The following is a 12,570-nucleotide window of genomic DNA, read 5'->3' on the forward strand; positions in this document are numbered from 1 at the left end:
CCCGGCCACAGGCAGGCACAGTGCTCAGGCCCCCGTCTTGGGCCTGACTTGGTTAACTGCAGTTGTTGGGGCCCCCACACATGAAAACATCCACATCCTTGGCCACCAGTGTTCACCGCCCTCCTCCCACCTCCTCTAATGTGGCAGGAACAGAGATGTCATTGAGAGCCCTCGCTGCCGGGATGAGGCGAGATCGCCTTTGGGACTGCACACTGTTGTCCTTGAAGGAGGAGTGACTGGCCCAGCTGGAACCTGGAACCCAGCACCCAGGAGGTGAACCCAGCAGACCTGAGGAGGAGCCTGTGTCCTGTGTCCTTGGGAGGCCACTCACCGGTCAGTGTGTGTGTGTGTGTGTGTGTGTGTGTGTGTGCATTCATGTGTACATGTGTATATGTGTTTATGTGTGTGTGTATGTTTGAATTTGTGTGACTGGATGTGAATAGGTATGAGGGTATATGTATGTATGCATTTATGTGTGTGCATAGTGCACATGTATGAGGGGGTAGAATATATGGGACTGGGTGGGAGTGGGTATGAGGGTATCAGTGGGTCTGTGGGTGCATGTGTGTGTGTATGTCCGCCTCTGTGTATTATTGCGGTGACCAGTCATGGCCCCTACCAGGTGCATCTCAGGGAAGGTGGGAAAAATGCAGGCTTTGCAGTTGGCAAGGTCAGGTTCATGAGCTGCCCTACAGTTTTCAGGCTAGATTAACACAAGAGTGAACTTCATAGCCCTGAACCTCAGAGTCCGGACTGAAGCCATGAAAAAGGAAACACTGTTTTCTGTAGTCTCTTGCATTGGAAGCAGTGGGGCTAGAAACAGGCTTAGGCAAATGCATCTGAGTACCTCTGCCTTGCTGTGATGGGAGAGGCCAAGGGCTTTCCTCAAGAACAGAGCAGGGGCCAGGAGGTGGTGGCGCATGCCTTTAATCCCAGCACTCGGGAGGCAGAGGCAGGTGGATCTCTGTGAGTTCGAGACCAGCCTGGTCTACAAGAGCTAGTTCCAGGACAGGCTCCAAAGCTATAGAAGAAACCTTGTCTCGAAAAACAGAAAAAAAAAAAGGAAAGAAAGAAAGAAAAAAGAACAGAGCAGGGCGACAGGGAGGCCTCCATTCCACATTCTCATCCCTGGCCCTATTATCTTTTAGACAGTATCTTATTTATATCCCGGGCTAGCTTCAACTCTCTTTGTAGCCGAGGATGGCCTTGAAATCCTGATCCTCCTGCCTGCATCTCTCTGCTGCTAGGATTACAGGCATTGCCACTGTGCTCAGGACATTGAACTCTTGCTAGCGCTTTCTAGACTCGAGATGTCACTCAGTTTACAGAGTACTTGCCTAGCAAGCGTGAAGCCCCAGGTTCAATCCTCAGCACCGCGTAAACCAGGTGGGATGGTACACACCTAAAATCCCAGCGCTGCCGGGCGGTGGTGGCGCACGCCTTTAATCCCAGCACTCGGGAGGCAGAGGCAGGCGGATCTCTGGGAGTTCGAGGCCAGCCTGGTCTACAAGAGCTAGTTCCAGGACAGGCACCAAAGCTACAGAGAAACCCTGTCTCGAAACACACACACACAAAAAAAAAAACCCACTAAAATCCCAGCGCTGGAGACATGGGGACAGGAGAGCCAGTTCATGATCATCCTTAGCTACAAAGTGAGTTCGAGACACTGTCTCAAAAAAACCAGAAGTACTATTCACATCCTTAGCCCTCTGCTCCCTTAGGACGGGGCCCTGCATGGAACTCTGTCCCTTACTACAGTCCTCCCGCTGGCAAAGGGAAGATGGTGGTTTATCTGGGGGAGGAGGACAGATCTGAAAAAGAACCAGACATGGCTGTATCTTCAAGGGCTGGCAGGGAGCACACAAAGCCAAGCCAAGCCACAGACACTAGCTGTGCTTTCTGGCTAACGGTGGCAGCGGGAAGGAAGAGAACAGCCTCCCGGACTCAGTCTGGGTGGGAGTCTTGTGGGAAGGGTGCCTGGCTTGAGACTCTGTTCTTTCTTCTGGGAAGCATGTGGCCTACCCCAGCCTATCTAAAGTAATCAGGTGACCAGAAGCCCAGGGCAGAAGACAGATATGCAAGGGAAGGTCAGGAAGAGCCCTGTAGGGACCATGGAGGGGCACTGAGCCATAGGAGGGTCTGAAGATCCCAAGAACAGGGCAGGCAGGACCCTGGACTTGGATTGGAACAGAAAAAGTGAAGGCAGATGAACCAAGAGCCTTCTTTTTTTTTGTTTTATTTTTTGAGACAGGGTTTCTCTGTGTAACAGTCCTAGCTGTCCTGGAACTAGCTCTGTGGACCAGGCTGGTCTTGAACTCACAGAGATCTGCCTGCCTCTGTCTCCCTAATGCTGGGATTAAAGATGTGCACCGCCACGCAGCTTTTTATTTTTTATGTACACTGGTGTTTTTTTGCTTGAATGTGTGTATTTGTGAAGGTGTCAGAACTCCTGAAGTTACAATTACAGACACTGGTGAGCCACCCAGGTCCTCTGGAAGATCAGCCAGTGCTTTTAACCACTGAGCCATCTCTCCAGCCCAAGAGTGTTCTTATGGCCGTAACTGACAGAGCCTCCAGCTGAGTGCAGATGGCCTCCCTCATGTCTCAGGCAGATACCTACCCCTGTTTCCAATAGAGCCGGGAGAGTGGAGATGGGGGTTCTTGGGGAGGTTTACAGTAGAGAGTGGGGGTTGCTGCCTGCGGTAGCCAGCACAGAGACATGTAAGATGATAGCAGGTCTCTTGTGCCAGCAATCCCACAGAGCTGGTATGAGTACAAACCACCTTGAGAAAACAAGTTCTGGGTCTGGAGAGATTTCTCAGTGGTTAGAGCACTGACTACTCTTCAAGAAAACCTGGTTCTGTTCCCAGCACCCATATGGTGGCTCACAGCCGTCTGTAACATCAGTTCCGGGAGGTCTGAGGCCCTCTTCTGATGCCACCTGCACCAGGCTTGCATGGCATGTACATGCATACACGAAGCAAAGGTACTCATACCCACAAATAAAATAAAAACATTTGAAAAAGAAAAACCAAATTCTAAGTTCTTTGCTGAGCGTGGCAGTGCACGCCTGTGACCTCAGCACTTGGGAGGTGAAGTTCAAGGTCATCCTCGACTATCTATGGAGTTAGGGGGCCTGCCTGGGCTACATGAGACCCTGTCAGAAGGAAGGGGAGGAGAGAGAGAGGGAGGGAGGGAAGGAAGTTAGTTCCTTACAATCCTAGGGTACTGTTTTTAACACACAGAGTTTCTAGGAATGGGCCTCATTTTCACTTGCTGCCGAAAGAAACTGCACGCTTGAGAATTCTAGAATCATTCAGGCAAAGAGCAAAAGAGGCACCCTATAGACATGGTAAGATTAACCCTGCGTTTAAGCAAAATTTCTTCTTCGTTCTCAGCAGGATCAAGATGACCACAGCCACCACTTTGGGGGACGCTGTCTTCTCACTGAATATGACCAGAGGAGAAGACTTCCTGTATAAGAGTAAGTGCAATGGGGGGAAGGTTGCCAAGGCAAGCTTCGGGGTCAACTTCCCTTGTCCATGTTTTCCTTGCCCTGGGCCTCAGTTTCCTCACCTGTAAGATGGGGGCTATCCCACAGGAGGTTTGTTGTGAAGACTCAGATGAGCCACGGGAAGGGCTCGCTTCCTGTAGATGTGCACACTGAGTACCCAACTAGCCCTGTGACAAACATTGCTACTTCGGACTGCAGCTCCCACTCCCTTCTCCTCTCCAACAAATCCTGGGGTCTAGGGAGGGATGGAAGCTTGAATCTCTTTCAAGATATTGAAATAGGTCTCCTTGAAAAGTAGCTGCTCACTACATGTGGTGGCACACACGTTTAATCCCAGCACTGGAAAGGCAGAGGCAGAAGGATCTTTGTGAGTTCAAGGCCAGCCTGGTCTACAGAGTGAGACCCTGCTTTGATGACAACAGCAACAAAGGCACTAAAGAGGAGGAACACATACAACTTTATTAAAAATAAAAATACCGTGATTAAAGCCGGGCGATGGTGGCGCACGCCTTTAATCCCAGCACTCGGGAGGCAGAGGCAGGCGGATCTCTGTGAGTTCGAGACCAGCCTGGTCTACAAAGCTAGTTCCAGGACAGGCTCCAAAGCCACAGAGAAACCCTGTCTCGAAAAACCAAAAAAAAAAAAAAAAAAAAAAAAAAATACCGTGATTACTTCCTCTTTTTAAAATGTGCGTTGGTGTTTTGTCTGCATCCTTGTCTTTATGAGGGAGAGGGGTAGTTCAGCTGCGTGGGGTGGGAGGAGGCCATGGAGGGTTGTGGCTTGGGCTCAGGCCACGTTGGGCGCCAATTTGTAGTGTACCAAACAGTTCCACAATAGCCCAGAATGGAGCATAACAAAGCTTTATTTATTGGGGAGAAATCACAGTAAGGGTAGCTATCTGCACTCCTCTGCATGCACTGGGAACTGGAACCGAATCCAGAAGAGAAGAGACCAGACATGCTTTGCTCTTTGTCTGCTCTTAGAGTACATGAAATCATGCCCAGTGTGGGCCATTATCTTAAAGGCTATTGGCTCAAGGAGTTCCCACAACAGTTGGGTATCCTGGAACTGGAATTATAGACAATTGTAAGCTGCCATGTGGATGCTAGGAATTGAACCTGGGTCCTCTGGAAAAACAGCTGGTGCTCTTAACCACTAAGCCATCTCTCCAGCCCTTCTTGCTTACTTCTTAATGGGCAAATGAATAAAAGTAGGAATGGGTTAGTCCTGGAAAATGTTTACCAAGAACCAGGGGTTCCCAGGATAAGAAAAGAAAATGGCTGGTGGTGGCGCACGCCTTTAATCCCAGCACTTGGCAGGCAGAGGCGGGCAGATCTCTGTGAGTCTGAGGCCAACCTGGTCTACAAGAGCTAGTTCCAGGACTGAGTCCATGGCTACTGGGAAACCCTGTCTTGAAATATGAAAGGAAGGAAGGAAGGAGGAAGGGAGGGAGGGAGGGAGGGAGGGAGGGAGGGAGGGAGGGAGGAAAGAGGAGAGAGAGAGAGAAGCAGATGACAGCTCTTCAGGAAATCAGGCCCAGTCCCAGCATGTAGCTCAGTTGGGAGAGGGCTTGCCTAGCAGGCTTGAAGCCCTGGGTTTGATTCCCAGCTCTGGATAAACTGGATGTGGCATATACATACATAAACCCCATCCCATCACTGGGCTTGTGGAAGCAGGAAGATCGGAACTTCAAGTTTATCCTCAGCTAATAGTGTTTGAGGCCACATGGGACTCTGCATGCCAGGTCACTTCACTGTTGTCATGTACGCCATGACTAAAAGCCACTTGGCGAGGAAAAGGTTTATATTAGCTTACAGTCCATCGTCATGGAAGTCCAAGGCAGGAGCCTGGAAAGCAGAAACTATGGAAGCGTGCTGCTCACTGGCTTGCTCCCATGACTTCTCAGCCCAGTTTCAGATACAACCCAGGACCTCCCACATCAATCGTTCATCGAGAAAATGCCCTGCAGACCCAGGTCCCCAGGCCGATGTGTTTGCATCAGATAGACACTAACTAATGCACCCATCAAAAGAAGACAACACAGTTGTCTAAGGAGTGTAGGTCCCTTCAGCCTTTTCAGCTGATGGCGTGTGCACTCTGCATATGGTTCAGGTGTCCCCAGGAGCAGCTCCAGTTTCTACACTGGGGCAGGAGGCGACTTCAGGCTTTAGAGCTCCAGGGGCCTAGATGGAGAAGGCAGGATGCAACCCTTCTGTAGAGACCCAGAGGGGGTGATTCCAGGACAGGGTCACCAACTCCCACATACTCCATCTCGTCTGTCAGCAGCTCCCCCTGCCCACACATATCCCTTTGCTCTGATCCTCGCTGGGAGAGGCATGCATTTGGAAACAGCTCGGTATGTCTCAAACAGTCCTGAAGAGAGTTACAGGAGGGGAATGATTGAAAGCCAGGTGGAAATGATTCTGTTTATTTGGAAACAAGGTCTCCTTTGGTAGTCCAGGCTAGGCTGGGACTTGCAATCCTCCTGTCGTAGCCTCCAGAGTATCTGGGGATACAGGCCTGTGTCATTTATTCTTTATATTTCACAAATCTTTGCAGGGCTGGAGAGATGGCTCGGAGGTTAAGAGCACTGCCTGCTCTTCCAGAGGTTCCTAAGTTCAATTCCCAGCAACCACATGGTGGCTCACAAGCATCTGTGATGAGATCTGGTGTCTTTTTCTGGTGTGCAGGCAGACACACAGACAGAACGCTGTATACATAATAAATAAATCTTAGGAGAGAGAGAGAAAACAAAGCTTTGTAAAGGTATTAAAAAGTGCACAACTCGGGCTGGAGAGATGGCTCAGTGGTTAAAAACACTGGCTGCTCTTCCAGAAGTTCTGAGTTCAATTCCCAGCAACCACATTGTGGCTCACAACCATCTGTAATAAAATCTGGTTCCATCTTCTGGCATGTGGGCATACATGGAGGCAGAATGTTGTATACATAATAAATAAATCTTTTTTAAAAAGTGCACAACTCATACGTGTATTAACTTTTCACAAAATGCACACATTTGTGTCACCAGCACCCATACCAGGAAACAGAGAATACCTGTGACCCCAGGTACTGTTCCCCAAAGGATCCCACCAAATACTGATACACTGATTGATTCTCTATGGTTTTAAATTTTGTGCGAAAGGAAAGAGAGCCATAGGCATTCTTTTGTATCTGGCTTCTTTTAATTTTTTTTTTTATATGCATCAGTGTTTGTCTGCATGTGGGTACCGATATTGTGTATGCAGTAACTGTGGATGCCAGAAGAGGGCGTCAGGATCCCAGGGACTGTAGTTACAGACGTTATGAATGCTGGGAATAGAACCTGGGTCCTCTGCAAGAGCAGCCTGTGCTTTTAACCACTGAGCCATCTCTCTGGTCCCGTGTCGACTTCTTTAGCTGAACCTTGTGTTCCCATGGCCGTATGCCCGTATGCTAGTGTTGCACGGTGTCCCGTTCTACTCTCCACACCTGAGATGGTCTTAAGTGTTCCCATGTAACTCACAGTTTTCAAAACACATCACTACGTTTTGATACATTTCATAGTATCTCATGGACTAGTCTACCCTCCTTACCTTATCAAATCACTCAGGATGTCAATAGTCCTGTAGACAGACACATAGTTCTGTAGACAGACACTTCCACTCAAACAGCACTGGGGATTGATTATTCTGGAAATATGAAATTCCCTCTGACTTGATAAATTGGCACAAAGCCCAGACGCAGTTATGGCTCTTGGGGTTTTCAAAACCCTGACAGGATGTTGTTCTCGGACCTAAAGTTAGAACTTGCCATTGAGAATGTATTGAAGTTAGACACCGACACGGTGAGTCAGGACTTGCATACTGGCTTTGTAAGAGCAAAAGGTTGAAAGCATGAACAATCTCACTAGGGACTTGGTGAGCAAATCATGGTGCAACCAAACATGGGGTAACATGCGACCACCAAAGCCATGTGCAGCCAAACACCGAGTAACGTCCAGTCACCAAAACCATGAGTGGAACAGATAAAAGCATGGAGAGATGACCGTGATAACACTGTAAGATAACATATGTAACTGGATGTTTTGGGGGTTTGTTTTTTTAAGATTGATGTGAGTAGGGGGTTTGCATGTTAGTGTACCAGATCCTCTGGAACTGGAGTTACAGGTGGCTGTGAACCATATGATGTAGGTGCTGAGAATCAAAACTGGGTCCTTTGCAAGAAGAGTGTGCACTCTTAGCTGGCTGAGTCATCTCTCCAGCACTTAGTTTGCTTTATTCTGTTTTGAGACAGGGGACGAGTCTCAAGGACTGGCCTTCAGCTTTCTACGTAGTTAAAGATGACCTTGAACTCCTGATCCTTCTGCCTCCCCGAGTGATGCAATCACAGGTGTGAACCACCACAGCTGGATATGTTGGTGCCTTTTTAACAATTGCGTGTATTTCCATATATAGGAATATTTCCTTAGGATAGCTGTTTCAGACATAGAACTGATGTTTTTAAAGATTTATTTGTTCTTACATATATGAGTGTCTTGCTTGCGTGTGTGTCTGTGCACCATGTGTGTGCAGTGTCTCCCAATCTGCATGTCTGCTCAAGTCCTCACCGTCTCTGCTCTCTCGTAGTTTGTATTTTAATTAATTCACTTTTTATCGTGTGTGTATGTGATGTGTGTGCGCATTTGTTTATGTATGTTCATGTTAGCATGAGCATGCCGCGACACATACATGGAGGTCAGAGGGCGCCCTCCGTCTCAGCCCCGCCCTTCTACCTGGCCGACAACAGTCTCTCTGTTGTCTTCTCTCATCACACATCAGCACACACCAGGTTAGGGGTCTGCAAACTTCTGGGGATCCTCCTGTCTCTGCCCATGTGGTTTCTGGGGACTCATCTGTATTTGCCAAGTGCTTCTACTCACTTTCGGTTCCCTCTTTTCTGCAGGTTCTGGGGCCATCGTGGCTGCCATCGTGGTGGTCGTCATCATCATTGTCACCTTGGTTCTCATCCTGTTGAAGATGTACAACAGGTACAGAATGCCCAGGACTGCCTGGTTCCCCCCCACACACTGCTCCCCCATTCTGGTTTACACACACATGCAAGCATGCATGCACAGAGACACACACTCCTCCCCATTCTGTTTACATGCACGCACACACACACTCCTCCTTCACTCTGGTTTACACACATGCACACTTGCACACATGCACACACATGCATGCACACACACACACAGACCTTCCCAATTCTGGTTTACACACACATGCACGCACACACACACACACACACTCCTCCCCTATTCCAGGTGCAGAAGTTAGCTCATGCTGAGGGTGGCTCTGCCCTCCTGCCCTCCTTGTCAGAGCTGAGGTTTAAACCCAATCCATCTGGTTTCAAAGAAAATATTCCCACCTTACCATGTAATAAGAACAAGGGATGTGGTTCAGTGGGGACAGCACTTGCCTAGCATCCATGAAGACCTAGGTTCGATCCCCAGCATGGCATGGATAAGTATGGTGGCACTCGGGGTAAAGGCAGGAGGATAAAGTCATCCCCAGTCACATGATGAATTTGAGGCCAGCCTGGGCTACATAAAATCCAGTGTCAAACAACAACAGAATAGTAACGTTGAGTGTTATTTTTAAAGTCTCTGGGGTGTTGTTACCACGTGAGCATCTTGGAAACAAGATGACATTGAGGTCCAGGTCTCCTGTCATTCTGTCCATCATGGCTGAAACTCTGATTAGCACGTGACACTGGTTGTACTGATGTCCTGGGACTGTAGACATTTTAAGTCTGCTCTCTTCTCAATCACATAAAATGTTCTTCAATATTCTTAGCAAAATGCTTTACATGCATAATCACACTACAGCCCTTGAGTTCCACTTAGCCTTGAATGCAGCCCCTGCTCGGACCCCAGTCATTGTCAGGGGCAGAATGACGTTTAGCCGTTTAAACAGCACATCCTAAAGTGATCCAGGCTGGCACCAAACGTCCTTCCCAGCTGTCACAGTGTGACTTTATGGCGAGCCATTGTCATGGAGCCCATTCCTCACTGTCTCTTACAGGAGAATGAGGACCAGGCGGGAGTTGGAGCCCAAGAGCCCGAAGCCACCTGTGCCTCCCGCCCTGGACCCAAACAGCAACGGCAGCCAGCAGCCTGCGACTGTGACCTTTAACCCTGCAGACATCCAAGTGGAGACCCGGTGACCCTGTCCCAGCGCTGACCCTGCCTCTGCAAGGAGCTTTTATGGCCCAGAAGCACGGTCTTCTGGCAGCTTCACTTGAGCTTTTTCTGGTTGGGTAAACTGAGGCACCTTTTGTATAGCCCTTGCAGCTTGAAGCCATCCTTAACTGCATTCTGCTCTGGCCACCCCAAGCTGTGTCCATATCCCTTCTGCCACTATACCAAAGAGCTAAGGACATTCTTTTGTCACCCGATGAGAAGCACTGTGCTGGGATACTGGTGTGAGTCTGGTTCTTGCCCCACAAATGCTATAGCTAAACAGACAGACAGACAGACATCTGAGTGTTCTGGTCAGGGGTCATCACCCAGGGTCTGCCACTTGGGAGCATCTTGTCTTAAGCATCGTGTCCACAACATTGCAGAACAGATTCTCAATCCCATATCGGGTGCAGGGAAACTAACTCAGACTAACTAAGTGACAAAACCAGCTTGGTAATACCTAACCTATTACAGTGCTAGGTGACCTCGAGCCAGCTCACGATGACTGGTCGGAACGCTCTCCCCCTTAAGGGACAAAGGGTACCAGAGGCTCGACTTGGTAGCACAAGTCTGCCATTTCAGTTCTCAGTAGAGAGAGGAACATTGTGATTACAAGGCCAGCTTGGCTGCACACGGAGATATTTAATTTTTTTTTTAAAAAATTACAGAATAAACAGTATTCTCCAGAAATTTTTACTTTACTAGTAGTCAGGAGAAAGTGCTCTGAGGAGCAGAGGATGGAGAGCAGAGGCTAGCCCTGAGGAGCAGAGGAGAGGCTGGGGAGCAGAGGCTAGCTCTGAGGAGTGGAGGATGGGGAGCAGAAAATGGGGAGCAGAGGCTAGCCCTGAGGAGCAGAGGAGAGGATGGGGAGCAGAGGCTAGGCCTGAGGAGCAGAGGCTGGGGAGCAGAGGCTAGCTCTTGGATGAGACGTTGTTACAGTGCTCAGGGACCTGGGCTGTGTGGTCGCTGCTCAGGACCCATCCTGCTGCCCCAGGTGGACTGCCCCCACTCCTCATTTTCTAGCTCCTTCCTATTTGTATGCTAAACTTTCTTGACAGTCCCCTTGCCTCTGGGACAAGTATTTTGTCCCGTTAAATTCTGTATTTTCTGTATCCTTCCTAGTCATCTTGGAGAGACAATCAAAGCACAACACAGACAAGGCATTCTATGTGACAGCTGATCTGTGGACCCTGGGCCAGGAGATGCTCCTCTAGCAGGGACAAACATTTCAGAATTAGGAGTTACACCCAAGCTCTACTCTCTTATTGGCCTTGAAAAAGAGATTCAGGGGCTTGTGCGAGGACTCAGTAGGTACTCATAGCCAAGTCTGACAACTTAAGTTCAATTCTCAGGACCCCCACGGTGGAAGGAGAGAACATTCCTGCAAGTGATTCTCTCATCTCCATGTGTGTTGTGGCGTACCACAAACACAAGAAACAAACAAATTAAATCTAAGTAAAAGTTTTGTTTAGGAAAAAAAAGGTTACTGGGGATCTAGGGAGATGACTCAGTGGCCAAGAATGCTGGCTGTACAAGCATAAGAACCTAAGTTCAAAGCCCCAGAACCCACCTAACAAGCTATGCGTGGTGAGAGGCAGAGATGGAAGAATCAGTGTGGCTTGCAGCCTGGCTTCAGGATCAGTGGGAAAGCCTGTGTCCAACAGAGTTGGACAGAGCCCTGACTGGCCTGGCAGTCATTATGTAGCCCAGGCTAGCCTTGAATCCACAGTGATCCACCTGCCTCTGCCTCCTGAATGCTGGGATTAAAGGTGTGCACCAACCACACCTGGTTAAAAATATTTAAGTGATTCAGGCCTGGTATGGTGGTTCCCACTGAGATCCCCAGCATTTGGAGGTCGATAGAGACCTAGGGGGATCAAGAATTTAAGTTACACAGAAAACTCAGGCTCAGCCAGGGCTATGAGAAATCATGTCTCAGAAAAACAAACAAAACCCAGGGGCTGGAGAGATGGCTCAGTGGTTAAGAGCATTGCCTGCTCTTCCAAAGGTCCTGAGTTCAATTCTCCGCAACCACATGGTGGCTCACAACCATCTGTAATGAGGTCTAGTGCCATCTTCTGGTCTGCAGACATACACACAGACAGAATATTGTATAAATCAATAAATATTTAAAAAAAACAAACAAACTCAAAAACCTCCCAATAAATCAATAAATATTTAAAAAAACAAACAAACTCAAAAACCTCCCAATAAATCAATAAATATTTAACCATCTGTAATGAGGTCTAGTGCCATCTTCTGGCCTGCAGACATACACACAGACAGAATATTGTATAAATCAATAAATATTTAAAAAAAACAAACAAACTCAAAAACCTCCCAATAAATCAATAAATATTTAAAAAAACAAACAAACCCAAAACCTCCCTTTGAGAAAAGTACTAAGAAGTTCTCATGGTTCCTCAGCCTTCCGTCTTTCCATCCTTCTGTATCTAAATACCCATCAAGCCCCAGGTACTGTGAGGGCATCCACTAAGTTATCAGAATTCCACTCTCTCCAGGAGCCTAGGTCACTGTTCCACTCTCAAATGAGAATTTCTAATTCACAAAGCGTAAGAGCCTTCCAGAGTCACGTGGCTGGCGATGTAGAGACAGGGCTCCGCGTAGGCTAGGTCCCTGCTTGACAAGAGCCTTCTTCTCGGTCTGTCCTCTTCTTCCCACTCCTCCCCAAAGATGTCTGGGAACAGATGAGGAGAACGGCACAGTCTTGTCCTTGTCCCGTGTGGAGCACAGGAATCTGGTTTCCAAGCTGAAAGCGGGGTCAAAGCCACTCTGGTGGCCTCTTGTGTGCTCTCATGAGCTCTCTGTAACTCACCTGGGCTCTGAGGACCCTGCT

The 12,570-nt window shown here is 48.5% G+C and overlaps 1 protein-coding gene across 1 annotated transcript; it reads left to right on the forward strand.

Annotated features, from left to right (window-relative positions):
* The first annotated feature begins 761 nt into the window (after positions 1-761).
* On the forward strand, positions 762-9,697 carry Ncmap (non-compact myelin associated protein). Its single transcript, XM_057785566.1, has 5 exons — positions 762-807; positions 3,196-3,203; positions 3,409-3,484; positions 8,435-8,519; positions 9,556-9,697. The coding sequence occupies exons 1-5, from the start codon at positions 762-764 to the stop codon at positions 9,695-9,697; spliced, it is 357 nt and encodes a 118-aa protein (XP_057641549.1).
* Positions 9,698-12,570: the final 2,873 nt, after the last annotated feature.

The sequence above is a fragment of the Chionomys nivalis genome, chromosome 11, assembly GCF_950005125.1.
Source record: "Chionomys nivalis chromosome 11, mChiNiv1.1, whole genome shotgun sequence".
Classification (NCBI taxonomy): domain Eukaryota; kingdom Metazoa; phylum Chordata; class Mammalia; order Rodentia; family Cricetidae; genus Chionomys; species Chionomys nivalis.